This window comes from Poecilia reticulata, linkage group LG8, assembly GCF_000633615.1.
Source record: "Poecilia reticulata strain Guanapo linkage group LG8, Guppy_female_1.0+MT, whole genome shotgun sequence".
NCBI classification, from domain to species: Eukaryota; Metazoa; Chordata; class Actinopteri; order Cyprinodontiformes; family Poeciliidae; genus Poecilia; species Poecilia reticulata.
In genome coordinates, this window is record NC_024338.1 from 6,500,665 (window position 1) to 6,520,999 (window position 20,335).

At 44.4% G+C, this 20,335-nt stretch overlaps 2 protein-coding genes across 6 annotated transcripts in view; both read left to right on the plus strand.

The window, feature by feature from the left end:
• Window positions 1–14,828, plus strand: part of LOC103468362 (myosin-9) — a 35,486-nt gene extending 20,658 nt beyond the window's left edge. For both annotated transcript variants that reach the window (XM_008415401.2, XM_017306347.1), the window contains 33 exons: window positions 59–157; window positions 263–406; window positions 809–904; window positions 988–1,259; window positions 1,358–1,531; window positions 1,622–1,795; window positions 2,018–2,132; window positions 3,139–3,326; window positions 3,793–3,914; window positions 4,002–4,071; window positions 4,157–4,317; window positions 4,912–5,020; window positions 5,111–5,242; window positions 5,329–5,535; window positions 5,614–5,751; window positions 6,097–6,220; window positions 6,828–6,999; window positions 7,092–7,304; window positions 7,628–7,772; window positions 7,851–8,057; window positions 8,193–8,297; window positions 9,378–9,530; window positions 9,645–9,893; window positions 9,978–10,190; window positions 10,286–10,498; window positions 10,926–11,087; window positions 11,177–11,305; window positions 11,397–11,485; window positions 11,562–11,685; window positions 11,762–11,970; window positions 12,200–12,308; window positions 12,469–12,641; window positions 13,302–14,828. In XM_008415401.2, the coding sequence (XP_008413623.1) occupies window positions 59–157; window positions 263–406; window positions 809–904; window positions 988–1,259; window positions 1,358–1,531; window positions 1,622–1,795; window positions 2,018–2,132; window positions 3,139–3,326; window positions 3,793–3,914; window positions 4,002–4,071; window positions 4,157–4,317; window positions 4,912–5,020; window positions 5,111–5,242; window positions 5,329–5,535; window positions 5,614–5,751; window positions 6,097–6,220; window positions 6,828–6,999; window positions 7,092–7,304; window positions 7,628–7,772; window positions 7,851–8,057; window positions 8,193–8,297; window positions 9,378–9,530; window positions 9,645–9,893; window positions 9,978–10,190; window positions 10,286–10,498; window positions 10,926–11,087; window positions 11,177–11,305; window positions 11,397–11,485; window positions 11,562–11,685; window positions 11,762–11,970; window positions 12,200–12,308; window positions 12,469–12,641; window positions 13,302–13,413 (5,102 nt within the window). In that variant the 3' untranslated portion in view covers window positions 13,414–14,828. The remainder of the gene's footprint in view (window positions 1–58; window positions 158–262; window positions 407–808; window positions 905–987; window positions 1,260–1,357; window positions 1,532–1,621; window positions 1,796–2,017; window positions 2,133–3,138; window positions 3,327–3,792; window positions 3,915–4,001; window positions 4,072–4,156; window positions 4,318–4,911; window positions 5,021–5,110; window positions 5,243–5,328; window positions 5,536–5,613; window positions 5,752–6,096; window positions 6,221–6,827; window positions 7,000–7,091; window positions 7,305–7,627; window positions 7,773–7,850; window positions 8,058–8,192; window positions 8,298–9,377; window positions 9,531–9,644; window positions 9,894–9,977; window positions 10,191–10,285; window positions 10,499–10,925; window positions 11,088–11,176; window positions 11,306–11,396; window positions 11,486–11,561; window positions 11,686–11,761; window positions 11,971–12,199; window positions 12,309–12,468; window positions 12,642–13,301) is intronic.
• Window positions 14,829–16,331: 1,503 nt separating this feature from the next.
• Window positions 16,332–20,329, plus strand: LOC103468363 (solute carrier family 25 member 38-B-like). 4 transcript variants are annotated; one of them, XM_008415403.2, is made up of 8 exons: window positions 16,332–16,417; window positions 17,917–18,006; window positions 18,158–18,282; window positions 18,396–18,480; window positions 18,589–18,768; window positions 19,191–19,359; window positions 19,454–19,614; window positions 20,102–20,329. In XM_008415403.2, the coding sequence occupies exons 2-8, from the start codon at window positions 17,992–17,994 to the stop codon at window positions 20,222–20,224; spliced, it is 858 nt and encodes a 285-aa protein (XP_008413625.1). In that variant the 5' UTR covers window positions 16,332–16,417; window positions 17,917–17,991; the 3' UTR covers window positions 20,225–20,329. The 4 variants fall into 4 exon arrangements, with proteins under 4 accessions (XP_008413625.1, XP_008413627.1, XP_008413626.1 ...); XM_008415405.2 differs by lacking the exon at window positions 16,332–16,417 and adding an exon at window positions 16,435–16,615; XM_008415404.2 differs by lacking the exon at window positions 16,332–16,417 and adding an exon at window positions 16,435–16,604.
• The last annotated feature ends 6 nt before the right edge of the window (window positions 20,330–20,335 follow it).

Sequence of the window (20,335 nt, forward strand, 5' to 3'; positions counted from 1 at the left end):
TTAGGAATTGAACGGTTAATTAGTTGTCAAAACCTTTCCTTGACAAACTGACCTCAAGACTTGCTGGAGAAATCCCGTGCCATTCGCCAGGCCAAAGACGAGAGGACGTTTCACATTTTCTACTACATGCTCACAGGAGCAGGAGACAAGCTACGAAGTAAGCCGCTGCTTGGATATTTAGCGGAAGGTTTACTATTCGTCGCGTTCTTATAAAGACACTTGGCGTGAAAATCAAATGTCTCCATTTTGCCGTTGACCACAGACGAGCTGCTCCTTGAAAACTACAACAACTACCGATTCCTTTCCAACGGAAACGTCACGATCCCGGGACAGCAGGACAAGGATCTGTTCACAGAAACCATGGAGGCCTTCAGGATCATGGGGATTCCAGAGGACGAGCAGATCGGTAAGGAAACGACCTCTAGCATTAGAATTTACAAGTTTTACAAGTCTGGAAAACTTCTGGATATCTTGACTATTCCTGGTCCCAATTTCCAGATTTATAACCACATTTCTGCCTGATGGTCTTTCAATCTGGCCTTTCGTTTTATGCGACAGGCATTTGGGTGTTGAGTTCCCATTTAAAGTGTTTTTAAAAGGAGGATTTTCTTTCTCTTAATGTTTAAGTTCTTTAAAAAATCCAAAGGGGAAAAAACACTTTTTAGTATCTAGTAAAACCAATGTTTTACATTGTTTTATAGTCACTAAAAAACAATGTAAATATTTTCAGTGAGAATGCGAGCAGCGGCGTCCTGGATCAGTGTGGCATAAACTTCATGCATTTCTGCTCATTTCCTTGTTTGCGTAGGCATGTTGAAGGTGGTGGCCGCAGTGCTGCAGCTCGGAAACATGAGCTTCAAAAAGGAACGGCACACAGACCAAGCCTCAATGCCTGACAATACAGGTAAAGATGAACCTCATCTCCCCACACTGAAGTCTCTTCCCCCGCCCCCAATCAGCTGCGATAATACTGTTTCTCTGCACCAGCTGCCCAGAAGGTGTGCCACCTCATGGGCATGAACGTGACGGACTTCACCAGGGCCATCCTGTCCCCCAGAATCAAAGTGGGCCGAGACTACGTCCAGAAGGCTCAGACTCAGGAGCAGGCGGAGTTCGCCGTGGAGGCCCTGGCCAAGGCTACCTATGAGCGGATGTTCCGCTGGCTGGTCATGAGAATCAACAAAGCGCTGGACAAGACAAAGAGACAGGGCGCCTCCTTCATCGGCATCCTGGACATCGCTGGCTTTGAGATCTTCGAGGTGAAAGACAAACCCTCCTGGACGACGTTGGCGTCCACACGCGCACACACACGCATGACGATCGGTGGGTGCTGAGCGGTTTCCTCTTCTCTTTGCAGCTGAACTCCTTCGAGCAGCTGTGCATCAACTACACCAATGAGAAGCTGCAGCAGCTCTTCAACCACACCATGTTCATCCTGGAGCAGGAGGAGTACCAGAGGGAGGGCATCGAGTGGAGCTTCATCGACTTCGGCCTGGACCTGCAGCCGTGCATCGACCTCATCGAGAAACCGGTTGGTTCCTCTGCTCTTTCAATGTTTTAGTACAAGAAGATTTCTTACCAATATGTTATCCAACATTCTCTCTCTCTCTTCTGCCTCCAGGCCAGTCCTCCTGGTATCCTGGCTTTGCTGGATGAGGAGTGCTGGTTTCCCAAGGCAACGGACAAGAGCTTTGTGGAGAAGGTGGTCCAGGAGCAGGGCACACACCCCAAGTTCCACAAGCCCAAGAAACTGAAGGACGAAGCAGATTTCTGCATCATGCACTACGCTGGCAAGGTAGACTTGCACCCTCTGTCCTCATGCATTATCCTTTTACCATGTCGACACTAGCTGCATTTCTGTTACAAATGTAAAACACCCTTGTCAAACAAAATGGCAGCTCTGGGCCTGCTGACATCACTCTGAACTATGGAAACCAAATTTTTCCAAACATTAAACCCTCAAAAACCAAAGCCATAAACCGTGCTTGAGATTTCCTGATGATGTGTTTCCTGTCAGGTGGATTACAAAGCGGATGAGTGGCTGATGAAGAACATGGACCCCCTGAACGACAACGTCGCCACGCTCCTCAACCAGTCCACCGACAAGTTTGTGTCTGAGCTCTGGAGGGACGGTGAGTTTAGGTGGACGTGGCTTCAGTAGGGTSAGGTCTTTTCTCTAAACTGTTCATAGTTCTCACTTTTTTTACTGTCCGGTTCTTGGCCTCTGTCTTTACCTTTTTGTCAAACCTCCGCTGGTCGTTTGTCCGTTTCTTCCTCCGTTTGGCCCCGTTCTCGTCTGTCTTTTTTTTTTTCTTTTTTTTTCTTTTTTCTGTCGGCTCTCAGAGGTACAGCATTGTCAGAGAGCTTATTTTTACCAACGTTTTCCTATTCTGCACTTTGATTCAGGTGAAACAGATTTTTTCTTACTATTTCCCCCCCTGTTTGTTTCATGTCTCAATTATTTTTAGCCATAAAGAAAACTTTAAAAACGACTTTTTTTTTTATTCATCCCATACTGAAAATATGAACTACTGGCCTTAAAAAAGCAACTCTGTAATGATCTCTGGATTGTTGTTGCTTTTTCATTGGACTTTCCTTTTCTCCCTCTGTGTGATAGCGTTGTGTGGGGACCCCTGGTGTTGGTCTTGGGTACTGCAACAGTGCAGCAATGGGTATATACTGCATGGGTTTGGTTTTGTCACCACCTTTGGCACACATACACATTCAAATCTGCCATCGCACATAGTTTTCACTCCGATAAACAAACTGTCATCGTTTACAGTTGACAGATCTCTTTAAGTCACTGCATTAAATATATTGATTCAGTTTTATTTTTTTTGTCATGGTGTGTTATCCTTCTGGCTTCACTGGCTTCTGTGCCTGGCCTGTTGTCCTTCTTTTGCATATACTCGCCGTTTGTGTGGTGTTCTAGTGGTTCTGGTTCTGTAAGCCACCTCCTGTGGTCCGGTGTGTGTCTTCTTGAGACAACCTGAGACAACGGTCCTCTTCATTATTCCTTGTGATGTGCATTTGCCTTGAGTTTGCCTGGTTAGACATTCAGACCACCTGAAATTGATTTGAGGTTAAACATAAAGCATGTTTTTCTTTTTTTTCCCTCCACGGTGTTTTCCTTTCCAGTGGACCGCATCGTGGGCCTGGACAAAGTGTCCGGCATGTCCGAGATGCCAGGTGCCTTTAAGACCCGTAARGGCATGTTCCGCACTGTGGGCCAGCTCTACAAGGAGCAGCTGTCCAAACTCATGGCCACACTGAGGAACACCAACCCCAACTTTGTTCGCTGCATCATTCCCAACCACGAGAAGAAGGTATGTATGAATTATGGTAACATTGATTTTTTTTTTTCTTTTCTAAATGTCTTAATTATACATATCATTTTCAAAAGTTCGTCACATGTCCTCTCAGATAAACAACATGCATTTAGATTTTGAAATATGTATGTGACAGATTAATAATGCTACATCTGTTGGGTAAATTTTTTTTTACATAATAATTGTGTAGTTTGATTTGTATTTACTAGAGATGCACTGATCCACTTTTTTCACTTGCAAGAGCAATGTCAATATCTGAGGTTTAGTATTGGCCGATACCAATCTGATGCAGAAAATCAGTGCTGAATTGACTAAAAAGTTGTTTTTTTTAACACGTGCATAAATGTACTGAATGACACATTTATTTGATAACTCTGCACCAGTACAGCACATTTAAATACACAAATAACTTCACAAGCTGGGCCAAACATGCAGATTGACCAGCATGGCTCTGTCTTTTCAGGCTGGAAAGCTGGACCCCCACCTGGTTCTGGACCAGCTCAGGTGTAACGGAGTGCTGGAGGGGATCCGTATCTGTAGGCAGGGATTCCCCAACCGCATTGTTTTCCAGGAGTTCAGACAGAGGTAAGGCACCACTATTTATTTATTTATTTATTTATTGTTTGAGCAGATGAGGAGAGTATAGAGATGAATAAATGTTCTTTTTCTCAGGTATGAAATCCTGACTCCAAACGCCATTCCCAAGGGCTTYATGGACGGGAAGCAGGCCTGCGTCCTCATGGTGGGATTCCTGCAGACATAGATTTAYAATTCCCATGTTCCTCTGCGGTCAGACTTAGCGATTGTTTTCTTCTTTTTAATATCAGATCCAGTCTCTGGAGCTGGATGCCAACCTGTACCGCATTGGCCAGAGCAAAGTGTTCTTCAGGGCCGGAGTCCTGGCTCACCTGGAGGAGGAGAGGGACATGAAGATCACCGACATCATCATCAGCTTCCAGGCCTGGTGCCGAGGCTACGTGGCCCGCAAGTCAGACAAGAGCCGCTTTATTCATTCCTAAACCAGTTTACATGGAGTCAAATGTTTTTAATGAATCAGAGCCTCAGTATGACACTGCCACCTCTGTGCTCAGCAGGTATTGAACTATACAGGCTGTAAAAATTTTAACAATACTTGATTATAGCAATTCTGCTATCAGAGGATCAAAAATCAGCCAAAAAATGTCAGAATCTTTACTAAAAACTTTGAGGTTTCTGTAAAAATGATAGTTTTAGGATAACTGAGTTGAGTTTAAGTTTTTGTACAGAAGTTTAACTTCCAGAGCGTGGCATTAAATCCAGGAGCTGTTATTTTAACAAAGCTTGTCGATCCAACAAGACGAGTTTTATATCTCGTTTTAACAAGAGTTTGTTTTAACGAGACAGAAAACTACACTCCGATGACAGATTGCAGCTCGTTAAGAAGTCATAACGCGGCTAACTAACGACTCTCCTCCTCTTTATCCCATTTCCTCTAAACATCTAAAAATCCCAAGTCGTGTTGTAAATTTGTGATTGTTGGGATTACTGATGATGATTTGTTGTAGTGTGTGAATGTTTCTGATGGGCAGCGTTTTGTTTGCAGGGCTTTTGCAAAGCGACAGCAGCAGCTGACKGCCATGAAGGTGATTCAGAGGAACTGTGCTGCTTATCTTAAACTGAGGAACTGGCAGTGGTGGCGACTCTTCACCAAGGTAACCSTCAAAGAAACRTCCTACTGATTAAACTTTGCTTTCTTCTTTTCTCACTCTTCTGGATATAAACATTTCCTTTTCCCCTGTTAGGTGAAGCCTCTGCTTCAAGTCAGCCGGCAGGAGGAGGAGATGCAGGCCAAGGATGAAGAGCTGCATAAGGTGAAGGAGAGGCACCTGCAAACTGAGCAGCAGCTCCAGGAGATGGAGGAAAAACATCAACAGGTATAGCTTTTAAGAAAAAAACACTATACGCAACTGCTCACGGTTGATAAAGGCTAACCACGAAATCGTCTATTGCCGTTTACCAGCTGAATGCCGAGAAGATGGCCCTGCAGGAGCAGCTGCAGGCCGAGACAGAGCTCTGCGCCGAGGCCGAGGAGATGAGAGCCCGCCTGGCCGCCAAGAAGCAAGAGCTGGAGGAGATCCTCCACGACCTGGAGGCGCGCGTGGAGGAGGAGGAAGAGCGCGCGTCGCACTTGGCTACCGAGAAGAAGAAGATGCAGCAGAATATCTCCGTAAGAAACAGTTCTGCTAGGCGGTTCCTCAGGCTCTGATCTGCCTCATCAAATATCCCKTCACGGATGTGCCAACAGGACCTGGAGCAGCAGCTGGATGAAGAGGAGGCAGCCAGGCAGAAGCTGCAGCTGGAGAAGGTCACTCTGGAGGCCAAGATGAAGAAGATCGAAGAGGGCGTCATGGTTCTCGACGATCAGAAYAACAAACTGCTCAAGGTTTGCATTCTGGCATATTTTCTCCTGATAACCAAGTCYAGTGGAGTTGATTTGAAGGTCATCAAATTGACCATTTAAAGCTGCAGCATRTAACTATTGCTGTCTGAAGAAAAATGCTTCACCCGACCAAAAACAACCAATCAGAGCCAGGAGGGCAGGTCTTAGCGCTGTTGATCAATCTCTTGTACCTGCTGYTAAATGTAGTAATGGCAGAGACACGACTTACTGGAAAAGTGTTTGAACGTTGTCATYAGTGTCTTCACAACTAATATGCTGTGCTGGCTGATTTAAATTTTTTTTTTGTCACGTCACAATTTTATTAACTTTTTTTTTCTCCTCATCCAGGAGAAAAAGTTGATGGAAGAGAGAATCTCTGAATTCACCACCAACCTGGCAGAGGAGGAGGAAAAATCCAAGAGTTTACAGAAACTGAAGACGAAACACGAGGCCATGATCACAGACCTGGAAGGTAGGAGAAACATTTAGGAYCAGGGTGCTTGAAATCCTTGAAAAGGCTTGAATTTGAATGAGCTCTGCTTGATTTCTGCATAAAGTCCTTRAAATTGTTCAACATTCAAACTTCACARCTTTGTAATTAAGTGCAATCGAATGTTTTATTAAAAGCCTAAATACGGAAACATTATTTTACAATTAAAACCAGAAATTTTTATCACCTAATAATGAGAGACATTATTTTTTCTTATCTTAAAGTTAAATCAGACTAAGCTTTTCTTATTTTAGGTCAGTTGGAATCACCAATATAATTATTTGTGAAAGCTAAAGTTTTGTTATATTTTAGTTCACTTTGTCCCTGCTGTAGAATGTCGAATACTAACAGGAATAAATGATGATGTATAACAGTGAACTTATTTTGGTTCATTTAGTTCAAGCCTGAGAATAGCTTCTGAAAGTTCAGAAATTTAATTTGAGCAATTTWWAAAAATCCAKATTTTCCAAAATTTTTATCTTAAAAAACAAAAAATTCAGTTTGATATCATGGCTTTATCGCACAGTCCTAGTCCAAGGTGGTATAATTTCTATAATTTCTAATCAATAATCGATCACCTCGTGTTCAGATCGGCTGCGTCGGGAGGAGAAGGCGCGTCAGGAGCTGGAGAAGAACAGACGCAAGCTGGAGGGCGACTTCACCGAGACGCACGACCAGATCGCCGAGCTCCAGGCTCAGATCGCCGAGCTGCGCGCCCAGCTGGCCAAGAAGGAGGAGGAGCTGCAGGCCGCCCTGGCCAGGTCCGCTTGAGCTCTGAACGTCGCCTCTGCGCAAAACCCATCACCTTTTTGCCTCAGTTCATTAAACTTTGTTGTGAATGTCTTCTGTTAAGAATCGAGGAGGAGGCCGCCCAGAAGAACATGGCTCAGAAGAAGATTAGAGAGCTGGAGGCTCAGCTGTCCGAGCTGCAAGAGGACCTGGAGCTGGAGAAGCAGGCCCGCGTGAAGGCCGAGAAACACCGCAGGGACCTGGGGGAGGAACTGGAGGCYCTGAAGACGGAGCTGGAGGACACCCTGGACTCTACAGCRGCTATGCAGGAGCTCAGGTAGGAAGACTGCTTCAGTTCCCATTCGCCTTATGGTGGGAAATTTGCTTAATGGAAACATGCCAATTTATAAAAAACTCAGATTTTTCAATGAAGTAGGAGGATCACGTCGCTGCACGTTTAATTGCGGTTCTTAAGTTTCAGCCTTTTCTACTTGGAATTTGTAGTTGCRATGGAAAAAAATGGGTCAGGGCCTTCAGGGCACCAAGAGGCTCTTGGCGGCCTGAAAGTCGCTGACCTCGTTTGGTTTTGTGAAAGTGAAGCGTCTCTTGAAGGCATTGATCTTCTCATAAGCYTGYTCTCTTCTGCCGCTGCTAATACAGGACCAAACGTGAGACGGAGGTGACTCACCTGAAGAAGAGCCTGGAGGAAGAAGCCCGAGTCCACGAGCATCAGCTGGCTGAGATGAGGCAGAAGCACAGCCAGGCCTTCGACGAGCTTAACGAGCAACTGGAGCAGGCGAAGAGGGTACACTCTCCTTCTGCTCTTTCTTTCTCCYCTTGTATCTTCTTAACAACCACTGACTTTCTGTTTTTTCCCCYGCAGAACAAAGTGTCGATGGAGAAGGCCAAACAAGCCTTGGAGTCTGAGAAGAACGAGYTGACCATCGAGCTGCAGACGCTGATGCAGGGCAAGACCGACTCCGAGCACCGTAGGAAGAAGGCCGAAGGACTGACACAGGAGCTGCAGGCCAAATACTCTGAGGCCGAGCGCCAGAGGGTGGAGCTGGCTGAGAAACTGGCTAAAGTGCAGGTACGTTTCTGGATCCACCGCTTTCCAAATGATTAACCCTGGTATTCATCAAATACGCCGTATGATCACTGACACAAGGTAAAACTCACTTCTACAATCTACTAAAGTTTGTCCTTTCTTTTCATTTCTCCGCAGGCTGAGCTGGACAATGTTAGCGGCATTTTGAGCGAGGCTGAGGGCAAATCCATAAAGGCCAGTAAAGACTTCTCAGCTGTGGAATCCCAGCTGCAGGACGCCCAGGTACAACATGGCAGAACCAAACGTAGCTGCAGACAGAGTTGACCCAGCAGCTCAGAAAGAAACTACAGCTGTTAAAAGTACTGTAGTAAGATGTTTGCAAACTGTCTCCTCCAGTACCTACAGGCTGATGTGGCCTTATTTAACACGCGTTTATAGGCTTGCAATTATCCTGCGATTAAATCAGTTAATTGCAGGATAAATTGAAATTCTCTAAATTTCCATTTGCATGATTTATCGWTTTTCTCTTTGTATCAAAAAAACTGGATGACAAAAGTCTTCAGTCTGGTGCTSTGGTCTCTATTAGCCTTTTTTTAAAGGATAATTTTATTTACAGACTTCATAATTCATTTTGTTTTGTTAATTTGGATATTTAAAATGTCTTCCAGTYCCAGAGTTAAATGTTCATTTAAAGTTCATTGATCTTTGAGAATTTATACTTGCTTCATCATGCCATTATAATTATATTACTTGAAAATTATCTCAAAACAGCAATATTATTGTTTATCGCAATAACTTCTGGGACAATTTATCATCCAGCTAAATTTATTGTTACAGGCCTACATGTTGATGCGTTATAGAAATAATACTGATAAAAAGAAAATAAACATAATAAATAAATATTATGTTTTAACTTAAACATTTTTTATACGTTTTTTTTATTATTATTATTTTGGACGGAAGATCATTCTTTAAAGTTCAACTTCGTATTTCGACACAATAGGCATTCCATATTGACTGGGTGAAAGGCCAACAGACTTCACATCACTATCTCTGAGCTTGCAATCTTTTTTCTATTTCCAACACATTTCTAAACAGACAACTCGGCAATTCCTCTAGATTTTTATCAGAACAAATAATCGTCTGCATATAATGCCCACTTTGTATGTCTCAAACCTTAGAAATATCATTTATGTATAATAAACAGACCAAGTACTCACCTGTGGGGTACACCGCAAGCAATGCTGAGCATTATTTTCTTTACCTTCACTTTGCCAGATGCTGTATGAGTCTGAAAGCTTAAGCTTTACATACGTCATCATGCAACTGTTAAGTCAAAGTTTGTGTCTTGCTGTGCCACAGGAACTCCTCCAAGAAGAGACGCGTCAGAAGCTCTCCCTCAACACTCGTCTGCGGCAGCTGGAGGACGAACAGAACAACCTGAAAGAGCAGCTGGAGGAAGAGGAGGAAGCCAAGAAGAATGTGGAGCGGCAGCTTCAGACAGTGCAGGCTCAGGTGAGACGCACCAATCAGCTGCTGGAGCAAACTTTCTACTGACGATGTTATTCAAGTGTTTCAACACCAGTGTACCGGTCGCACCAATAACAAACGAGCAACGTCTCTCTGCAGCTTGCTGACATGAGGAAGAAGGTGGAGCAGGACGCCGGCTCCCTGGAGTCCGCCGAGGAGGGGAAGAAGAGACTGCAGAGGGACCTGGAGGGCACCAACCAGCGGCTGGAGGAGAAATGCGCCGCGTTCGACAAGCTGGACAAAACAAAGACGCGTCTGCAACAGGAGCTGGACGACCTGCTGGTGGACCAGGACCACCTCCGGCAGATCGTCTCCAACCTGGAGAAGAAGCAGAAGAAGTTTGACCAGGTTGACGAGAGACGCCAAAGCAGGAAGCGCCAGGGTTTCCRTTGAGGATCGAAGCCGTAACCGTTGGCTTTCTGTCGTTTCCAGATGCTCGCAGAGGAGAAGAACATCTCTGCGCGCTACGCGGAGGAGCGAGACCGAGCCGAAGCTGAGGCACGTGAGAAAGAAACCCGTGCTCTGGCTCTGACCCGAGAACTGGAATCTCTGATGGATGTCAAGGAGGAGCTGGACCGCAACAACAAGCTGCTGCGCGCCGAAATGGAGGATCTGGTTTCATCTAAGGATGACGTGGGCAAGAACGTAAGTTTAAAAAAATAATAATAATAATTTTCACCGGCTAACTTCTCCTTCTCGCAAAATCCAGCCTTAACTCTCCACCTGCCTGTGCTCTGCAGGTCCACGAGCTGGAGAAGTCCAAGCGTGCCATGGAGCAGCAGCTGGAGGAGATGAGGACWCAGCTGGAGGAGCTGGAGGACGAGCTGCAGGCCACGGAGGACGCCAAGCTGCGTCTGGAGGTCAACATGCAGGCCATGAAGGCCCAGTACGAGAGAGACCTGGCAGGGCGCGACGAGATGGGAGAGGAGAAGAAGAGAGCTCTGGTCAAACAGGTCTGTCCGTCCGTCCCTGGGTCACTGACARAAACGCAGCCCGGCTGATGTTTCTACTCCTCAACTTTTCATGTTTGGTCACAATATAACAGCAAGTTTCACTGGGTTTGACTGAGATTCTCTCTGATTTGACTAATCAATATGATTTTCAACTTTTTTTTACTACAAATATAAAAATCTAAAAGCGTGTATTTTCTATGATTTAGAATAAAGTCATAAGAATGAAGTTGAATGACAACAAAATCAAAATAATATGAGAATAAAGTTAATTAGCCATGCTGTGAAAACCAAGGCAGCGCAGCAGACGGGTCAGGAAAACGGGTTGTAACGCAACCAGATATGAAAACTACTTTTGGTCGTTAATCGTGGTTATAGGCAACGGCTTCACATTTCTTGTGGCTAACATCAGTGGATGTGACCCCTGTAGGTGCGTGAGATGGAGATGGAGCTGGAAGACGAGAGGAAGCAGCGATCTGCCGCCGTGGCGGCACGCAAAAAGCTGGAGCTGGACCTGAAGGAACTGGAGGCCGCCATCGACACGGCCAACAAGAACCGCGACGAGGCCCTGAAGCAGCTCAAGAAGCTTCAAGTGAGCGCAGCTACTAAACCCTAAAGCTATTAAACGTGTTTCCCCAGGACCTCAGTTTGAACTTTTTWWAATTTTTTTGTAATCCTCAGGCTCAGATGAAGGATCTGCTCCGAGAGCTGGAGGACACTCGCATGTCCAGAGACGAGATCCTGGCCCAGAGCAAGGAGACGGAGAAGAAGCTGAAGGCCATGGAGGCCGACATGATCCAGATGCAGGAGGTCGGTGAAAACACCAGGTGTCCAGCTCGCCTACCACCAACCGCCTGCTGATTACTGATGTGTCTTTTTTAATTCCTCCACCATCGTTCAGGAGCTGGCAGGAGCAGAGCGAGTGAAGCGACAGGCCATGCAGGAGAGAGACGAGCTGCAGGACGAAATCAACAACCAGGCTGCCAAGAAGTACGACTCCTGTCAAAACGAGCTCRACTTTCCTTCATAGTCTGTGTTTCTGAACCTCTGATCCGTTTCCCCTCAGCGCTCAGGCTGCGGAGGAGAGGAGGCGGCTGGAGGCTCGCATCACCCAGCTGGAGGAGGAGCTGGAGGAGGAGCAGTGCAACACGGAGCTGATCAACGACCGGCTGAAGAAGTCCATGCTGCAGGTCCGTCTGTGCTTTAACGGTCGCCTTTCACCCAGACTGGACCAGTTCAAACCCAACCGGTTTGTCTCCTCTTTAGACCGACCAGATCAACGTGGAGCTGACCGCAGAGCGCAGCACCTCCCAGCGGCTGGAGGGCGCGCGCAGCCAGCTGGAGCGCCAGAACAAGGAGCTGAAGCTGAAGCTGCAGGAGCTCGAGGGAACCGTCAAGTCCAAGTACAAAGCCAACATGGCCGCCCTGGAGGCAAAGATTGCCCAGCTGGAGGAGCAGCTGGACATCGAAACCAGGTGTGGAAAYGTGKCCGATYTGAACAAATTRATTAATTAMAAAATTTCTGACTTCTGCCTAGCAAATATTCAACTTTTCAAACGCTGAATTTTCTTAAATAAAAAAAATTTTCWAAGTAGACACGTAATGCAATATGCAGTTTACTCAGGACTAGGAATTGTGATTCCCTAAGGAACCAACTTAAAATAAAAATTTCTGCACTTCTACTAATGCCGTGCTTTTCCTCAGGGAGAGGCAGACTGCCACCAAACTGGTGAGACGCACCGAGAAGAAGCTGAAGGAAGTCATCCTGCAGGTGGATGACGAGAGGCGCAGTGCAGAGCAGCACAAGGACCAGGTCCGCCTCCCACTTCCTCTGAAACACATTTAACTGTTTTGAAAACGTTAGCTTAGCCTCCCTTTAACTAGACCGCAGGCATAATGGAGGGGCTTTGCAYCGATGTYGAATAAATGCTTTTGTTTWTCCAACATCATCAGAGTTAATTTCTCCTTTCCAGGCGGACAAGTTGAACTCTCGCATGAAGCAGCTGAAGCGCCAACTGGAGGAGACCGAGGAGGAGGCCCAGAGGGCCAACGCCAACCGAAGGAAGCTCCAGAGGGAGCTGGAGGACGCCACGGAGTCTGCAGACGCCATGAACCGMGAGGTGGCCTCCCTCAAGAGCAAGCTGAGGTAGGAAGACCACGACGACGCACGACTCAGTCAGCAGCAACATCATGTCACAAAACAAGAGATCACTGATGSAGGTTATACCTTAGATTTTCATTCTGGGCCGTATGTAGATCATGAACGTTCTTAAATGGCCGGTTGTGCTGGAATCTATTGATAAAACTCTTTATCCTGTTAACATTTTAATGAATAGCTCTCTGCATTTGGTAAATAGTTAAAATTAAATATTGGACGTTTTCACATTGATCAGTCCCTCCAGGATTACATTTTTTTTTTCTTCTCGTTTTGTGCAAATTTTGAAATATATTAAAAATAATTTTGCAAAATTTGCACTTATGAAGTCAAACTTGTATTTATTTTTGTATTCTCCATGCTTTCATAGAGAATAGCAGCAGTGTTGAACAAGAAACACTGCCACCTGCAGGTGGGAGTTGGCATCACTGAAGCCCAATGTTTTTGACCTTTTTTGAGGAAAATTTGCAATAAACTCACATCTATTCAGTAGAGCAAAAGAATGCAGTGATCTGTTGATTTTGAATGGATTTCATGAGGGCCGCATAAAAAGCTGCAGCGGGCCAGATTTGGCCCCCGACCCTTGACCTTAACACACGTTCCTTTTTATAGACCTGATTAGCTTTTCCTAACTTTAACTTTCTGTTCCAGRCGTGGCGACTTGCCCTTCAGTGTAACTCGCCGTACTGTCCCTCGCGTGGAAAACGTGGAGAGCGATGAGGAAGCTGAGCCCAAGACCGAAGCCCCGGAGCCCCAAGCTTGAAGGGCCCCATCCTCCGGCCCCTCTGCCACTCGCCTCCTCCACGCTGAATCCTAACCAGAAAGAGCAGCAAATACTGTAAAGAAGAAAGAAAATCATGTCCAGACTATAGGCAGGGATTCTGCTCAGTCCAAGTTCAGTCCGATCTATCCGAACAGGATCAAACTATGCATCCATAACAGCTACACGCCAGTAAACGTAGACAATCGCTATTCCAACACACTCTCACATTCATTTTTTTTTTGGCTCAATTTCTTTCATCACTTCCTTTTTCATTCTCTGGGAAAAGTAACTATTTTTATAAGGAAAATTTAGACTTGTAATAGACCTGATTTAGGATTTATTTTTCTAATAGAAGGGAAAATAAAAGAATGAATCCAATTACATGGAAGGGGACCAAAGTAAATATCAAGTAGAAGTTTCTATTATGCAGACATTCTTTTTGTTTAGTTTATAATAATGGCTAAGAATGGAAAATGCTTCATGTGTATCATGCTCATTTGTCCCTCTTCTTCGAGGTTCATAAAGATTTATGCAATATCCTGAAATGTACTCGACACGCCTAGCTACGATTAGCGCTYGTTTCGATGTTTTGGCCGAGAATATTTTGTACGTGTAGTCGACCGGAGACGTCCAGAAAGTGTTTAATTGGTGCGCTGAAATTTTCTTAATTTTGCACTGAGACAGAAGAARAGTTATGAACCTAAATGACGTACCACTGCGTTTGTGGAGTTCCAACAAAACGGCAAAGATGCAGCTTTGAAGTCTTTGAGTGACCATGCGCGCACACACACTGCCAACACACACTATAAAAAGCCTTAAATGCAACTGACACCTACTTGGCAGGGTTCACGGCTGTTTGTTTTTGCTTTCTGGACGTACATTGATTGTCGTTTTTCTCGCCATCAGTGTTTTTCGTATGTTCAGGGTGAAGTATAAATGATAGGGTAGCTTTTTTTTTTGTTTGTTTGTTTGTTTTTTTTGACTCGCAGCACACACTGTATTCTTAGGGCACAGCTTGCYAAGAGAGATGAACCAAAGGCAGATATAAGAGGGAGGGAGATTCTTTGATACTCTACAGCTTGGCAGCTGTGTGGGAYGGATAAGAGATTGTGTTTGCATGCAATCTGGTGGAGATATCGCGACGTGAAGCCCCTCACAGGCTGTGCCCAGGGTCACCTTTTGGCTCACACTGCTGGAAAGTGAGAGAATTGTGTTGTTACTTCCAAAATAACGACTCATAATTYGAAAGATTGCAGATTTCGTACCTACTAAACAAAGGCGATCCAAAAGAAAAAAAAGGATTTTTAAAAAATAATGTCCACCAGTTATTTTGTAACGTTTATCACCGCAACTCTGGCATGGATGTCATGTGGTCAATTATGATATTGCAAATAAAGATGCTTTCTAAACTGCCATCTCGTCCTGTTTTTGTACATTGTTCACATTTTTGTACTTTCATTTGGGTTTCTACTGCTTCTGGAAAAAAAAATAAAAAATAGCCCAAGTGCTTCCAAAAAAACACCTAACCAGTTTTTGGCAATGTTTTTGTTTTATTGTTTTTTTTATCTGGAAAATGAGCCAATTCAAAAATTGCTGTATGCATTGTACAATGGCTGCTGGAAAAGACGAGTGTTTTCTCGTCAACTTGCCATCAGAAACCACTTGATGCATTGTTTTGGTTGTTCAGGAGACCCCACTTCTGCTTTTCAAAGAGGTCTGGTTGTATAATTGCTCACGTGCGAGTGTAAACGTTAAGTTGGGGTCGYGGCCAGCAGCAGCTTACATGGAGTTAAAGTGACGAGACTCTGTAAACATCCAGACCTGACCAAACTAACACCTCGTTAAGAATGATTTGGTTCAGGAAATGCAATCAACATGTTTTGATGACCCTAAAAACCTATCCCAAAGTGTTTAAGGACGCATAACAGGTCACCTTTAGAAATCTGATCATTTATTTTATTTTTTATTCCAAACAGCCTCAAGGAATCTGGTCAGATTTCAAGAAAGATGCATCCAGTTAAATGCAGGACAATACCAGAAGAAAATCTTTTGAATGCAGCAAAGGACTTTAAACTAACGTAACAAAATCCACAATRAAATTGTTTAGATCACAATATTCTCTATTGGAATGAGTYGGGCCATAAGCAAATTTAAAAATCTATGGTAACATGTAAATAAGAAAACTCCTYTGTCCAGTTTGACTGAACTTGGAGATACAGATGAGCAACCATTTCAGTCCATGTATGTAACACTGCTAAAGACCCCAAAGGACAACCATGATTATAATGAAAGGTGTTTCCACAGTATTGACTCAAAAAAGTAAAAATATTGCCAGTTTGTTTTGTTTTCATTATGTTACTATTGTGCCCCACATTCTGCTGGTATATCGGATCAAGTTCTGAAATTAGTGGTCGAGATGTGAAAAGGTTCAGGGTTCATGAGGACTTTGTTCTCAACAGCAGAGGGCAGTAATGGTCTGSAATAAAAGCTGATGTGGGAATAAACAGGTCAGAACCGGCTGGACGGCAGAAACCTCTCTCAGCTGGTTCATACTGGGCCGKGACGCTTCAGACGTTTCTTTCTAAAAGCTGTTTTTTCTTTTAAGGATTGTATGAGTTTCCTAGTCAGTCACACAAAGGAAAAATAATATTTTGATAGGATAGGGAAGGCATTACCTGASCAGGAAATKTTAAAAGTATTTATTTATTGGTTAGAAATGTTTTAAAGCCAGTCCGATTAAGTATTTTTAACCTGCTTGAAGAAAGATGTTTGCTTAATTTGACGTCAGACGCCGTGTCTTTTACCATGCTACAATGTCTCTTAACTCAATTATTGTGAAATTTCACACGTAACACAGAAATGTTTCTTTTTGACCCAATCACATCCCAAAATCCTCGCTGATGGGCGGGGCCTACTTACAACCGCACGCGCCTTCTCAGCACGGTTTCTTCTCCAAACCGGCGCCGGCCGGTTTTTCAATCAGGAAGCAAAGAGCAGAAAAAAGGTCAGCGTTTGTTTGCAGTGAGGGGATTTTACTTCTGCCTCCGTCCAGGATATGGTCGGCGGGTGGGAGAATTTATTTTTTACTGATACTGTAGTCTGCCAGTGTTTGGTTTTATTTTTTCCTGGAGTCCACAGTGTGAGAAAACTCCACTGTTGAGGAGCGTTTTAGCATAAGACTTTCCTTCACGGTAATTTTCAGGTGTTGGTTTATTTTTATTTTCTCTCTATTAYATTAAAAAACGGACCAACAACAACAACAAAAAATAKTTCTRACGTGAATAATGTCAATTTCTAGATATTTCAGCAAAAAATTAAGGCAAGAAAATTGTCAGTATCTTTTTTAAATATGTTTTTTATACCAGTAGAAAACTAATTGTGGAGACTTTAGCCATTCTTTTCCATAAGAGACAACAAATTATTATGCTGACATGCACTTACATTGTACATTTATTATAACTGTTTGCATCCTTCAGGTCGTCTATGCAGGACAAACAAATCAATAAGTTTAAGAAATATGAAAATGTAAATCTGAATAAGAGTTTGCATGTTCTCCCTGTGCMTGCGTGGGTTTTCTCCGGGTACTCCGGTTTCCTCCCACAGTCCAAAAACATGACTGTCAGGTTAATTGGCCTCTCCAAATTGTCCCTAGTATGAGTGTGTGGGTGCATGGTTGTTTGTCCCGTCTGTCTCTGTGTTGCCCTGCGACAGACTGGCTGCCTGTCCAGGGTGACCCACGTCAGCTGGAGATGGGCACCAGCAACCCTCCTGACCCCACTGAGGGACAAGGGTGTGAAGAAAATGGATGGATGAAATTTGAATAATACCAAATTTGGAAATCATTAATGAAAATTTTAAAGACATGTAATTACTTTAGCAGATTTATTTAGCCACAGCCATTAAATCAAATAATTTCAGGACAGAGAAATATAAACTCAACACTTTAATTATATTTTAGTAAATGAACATTCTTCTAAAATTGTTAAAATAMTACAATAATTTTGATTGTCTTCAAATTTGTTTTTAAACTCTGCATTTATTACTTTATTGACAAATTTCCACAAATATTGAAACATTTGCATGTATTTTCAACTGCAATATATGGAATCCCAATCATGGAAATAATGTTTGCAATATTGCAATTGAAAATGACTGCTTCTGTAGTATGTGGTGGGCTATTAGGACATTCTGTGTGCCAATGATGGAATATTAAATGGACTTAAAAAAAWTKTTTTTAAATTATGMTACAGGAAAATGTTTTCCCGCTTTGGTTATTTCAGGTGATATAAATGATCTCACACACAAATATTTATTTGTTGAATTGTGGTTAACAGAAGGCTTTTAGCTGTGACCTGGAYTCTTGCTGATGGGTATCATGATGATCTCTGAGTTGGTTAATAAATAGCAGTGTGTTGGGGTGGATCGCAAATGGGAAACACGGTGTTGGTCAGATGACCTCCRTGAATATAAACCGCTGCACGTGTCCCAATTCATCCACTGTAGGGAAAAACTCCCRGCTGTAACTTCTCCTCTCTGAAGAGCTCTGGAACGTGACGACAGAAAATTCCCTCCAGCATTATGGAACTGTCACTGGTGAGTTTCCCATTGCAACCATCACTATTAAGGTTTTCYACTTCTTCTTCATCTGTCGCATGAAGCATTTCTCAGATGTTCTCCGAAAGCAAGCACATTTTCTTCTATTACGTTGTAAATCATTTCACCTTCCTTGCCCGTGATCCGCCAGGCTCACCCGGCTATCAAAGCCTTTGTGTGTGGCTCCTTCAGTGGGACCTGCTCCACCCTGCTCTTCCAGCCTCTGGACCTGGTCAAGACCCGCCTGCAGACCTCGCAGAGTGGCATGCAGCCGGGGTGAGTTGATCAATTTGATTGATTTCCAATAGTTTTACCTCATCTCAAGTGTTTTCCTGCTTATCTGATTGTTCCGTTTCTTTCTTTCTTCTTTCCCCCCGCCCCCCCCTCAGGTCGAGTCGGGTCGGCATGACGTCTGTGCTCCTCGGTGTGGTGCGGACGGAGCGGCTGCTGGGGCTGTGGAAGGGCATTTCTCCGGTCAGTCTGCTGGAAACGTTTCACCACGTGAACCGTTGAGTCACACGGAGGGAAGATGATCTCTAAAGATGCTTTCTTCTTCCTCCTCCTCTCCATCCGATGCTCCAGTCGTTCGTCCGGACCATCCCAGGAGTGGGAATCTACTTCAGCTCCTATCACTCCCTGAAGCAGCACTTCTTCCAGGACAGCAGGCCGGGAGCGGCGCAGGCCGTGATGCTGGGAGGCGGGGCCCGGACCGTGGCCGGGGTTGTGATGTTGCCGATTACTGTCATCAAGACGCGATTCGAGGTGGGCGATGTTTACCGGCTGAAACCGATCGCAGTTTTCGATTTTGTCTGGGGTTTTTTTTTGTTCGTTTGAAATGTTGCTAAATATAAAGATGATTTCACACGCAAGATCTCAACCCCGAGCTCCAGATGGAGGGCAAAAAGCTGCTGGCTGACAATGACTGTCATTGGCTTTAGCTGTTAAGTTGGCAACATAAAATGCTAAATCTTGTATGCACGTGATTCATATGAAAGAAAAATGGCTTTGCTACTAATTGTCAGCACTATGACAACTAGAAAACAGTCAGTTGGAAGTTTTCATTTAAAAAACTTCCAATGAGCAGCTAAGCTAGCTTGACTATGACAATCCTAACACGTAGACGTGCTGTGGGATTCGGTGTGGAATTCGATTTGTAAAGCGKCCGGCTTGTGTTTGTGCTCCAGTGCGGCAGGTACAGCTACGTGAGTGTGAGCGGCGCGCTGCGCAGCGTGTGTCGGAGCGAGGGCCCCGCCGCTCTGTTCTCCGGCCTCATGGCCACCCTGCTCAGAGACGTTCCTTTCTCTGGGATCTATGTCATGTTCTACAGCCAGGCCAAGGCCTCGCTGCCGCAAGGTGAGGAAATCAATACACACATTTACTTTAGCTGTAACAGTTCTCTGTTCTGATCCAGCTAATTCTGCATTTTGTTCCCCTTGGTCCCCTGAAGAGATCAGTTCGTCTCCTTCGGCTCCTGTGGCTAACTTCAGCTGTGGGGTTCTGGCCGGTGTTCTGGCCTCTCTGGTCACGCAGCCAGCCGACGTCGTAAAGACGCATGTCCAGGTGAACCCCCAGCTGAGGACGACGGAGGCCGTCAGATACATCTACACGGTAACTACCTTCCTCCTGATTACAGACGCACTGATCCGATTAACACCTGCATTGTTCCCAATATTTTAACAAAAAAACTAGATTGGACAATGGTGTAATTAGAGTCCTTTAAATTTATTTGGTAGGGACAATACACGCAAACATTTCAAAAGGCTGTTTTTTTATCTATTGTCTCTGGACAACGAGTAATTTATCTGGCTAAAAGCAAATAAAGATTATACAAAACAAGGTGAAAAATGACTTAGCTTCATGCTAAGTAAGTGTGCTGCACTGGTGCAGAGTTATCAGATAAATATGTAATTCAGTATATTTATGTCTGTGTTAAAAAAAAAAAAAGAAACATTTTAAGCCAATTCAGCTTTATTTTTCTGTATGCTAAACCTCAGATACAGGTATTGGTATTGGAAGTGAAAAAAATGGATCGGTGYGTCCCTAGTCCCGATACAGACGTCATTTTCTGATCGTTTTTCTTGTCTCCTCCAACAAGGCTCACGGCCTCGAAGGCTTCTTCAGGGGAGCGGTTCCTCGGTGCCTGAGGAGGACCATGATGGCCGCCATGGCCTGGACCGTGTACGAGCAGATGATGGCACACGTCGGACTCAAGTCCTGAAGGAAACACCGATCAAAAGCTCGTGTTCAAAAGGGAAAAAGGAAGATGAAGTCAGGAGTGACGAGTACAAAGAGGGCGGCCTCAGACGGGGGTGTTCAGTGACTCGGGACG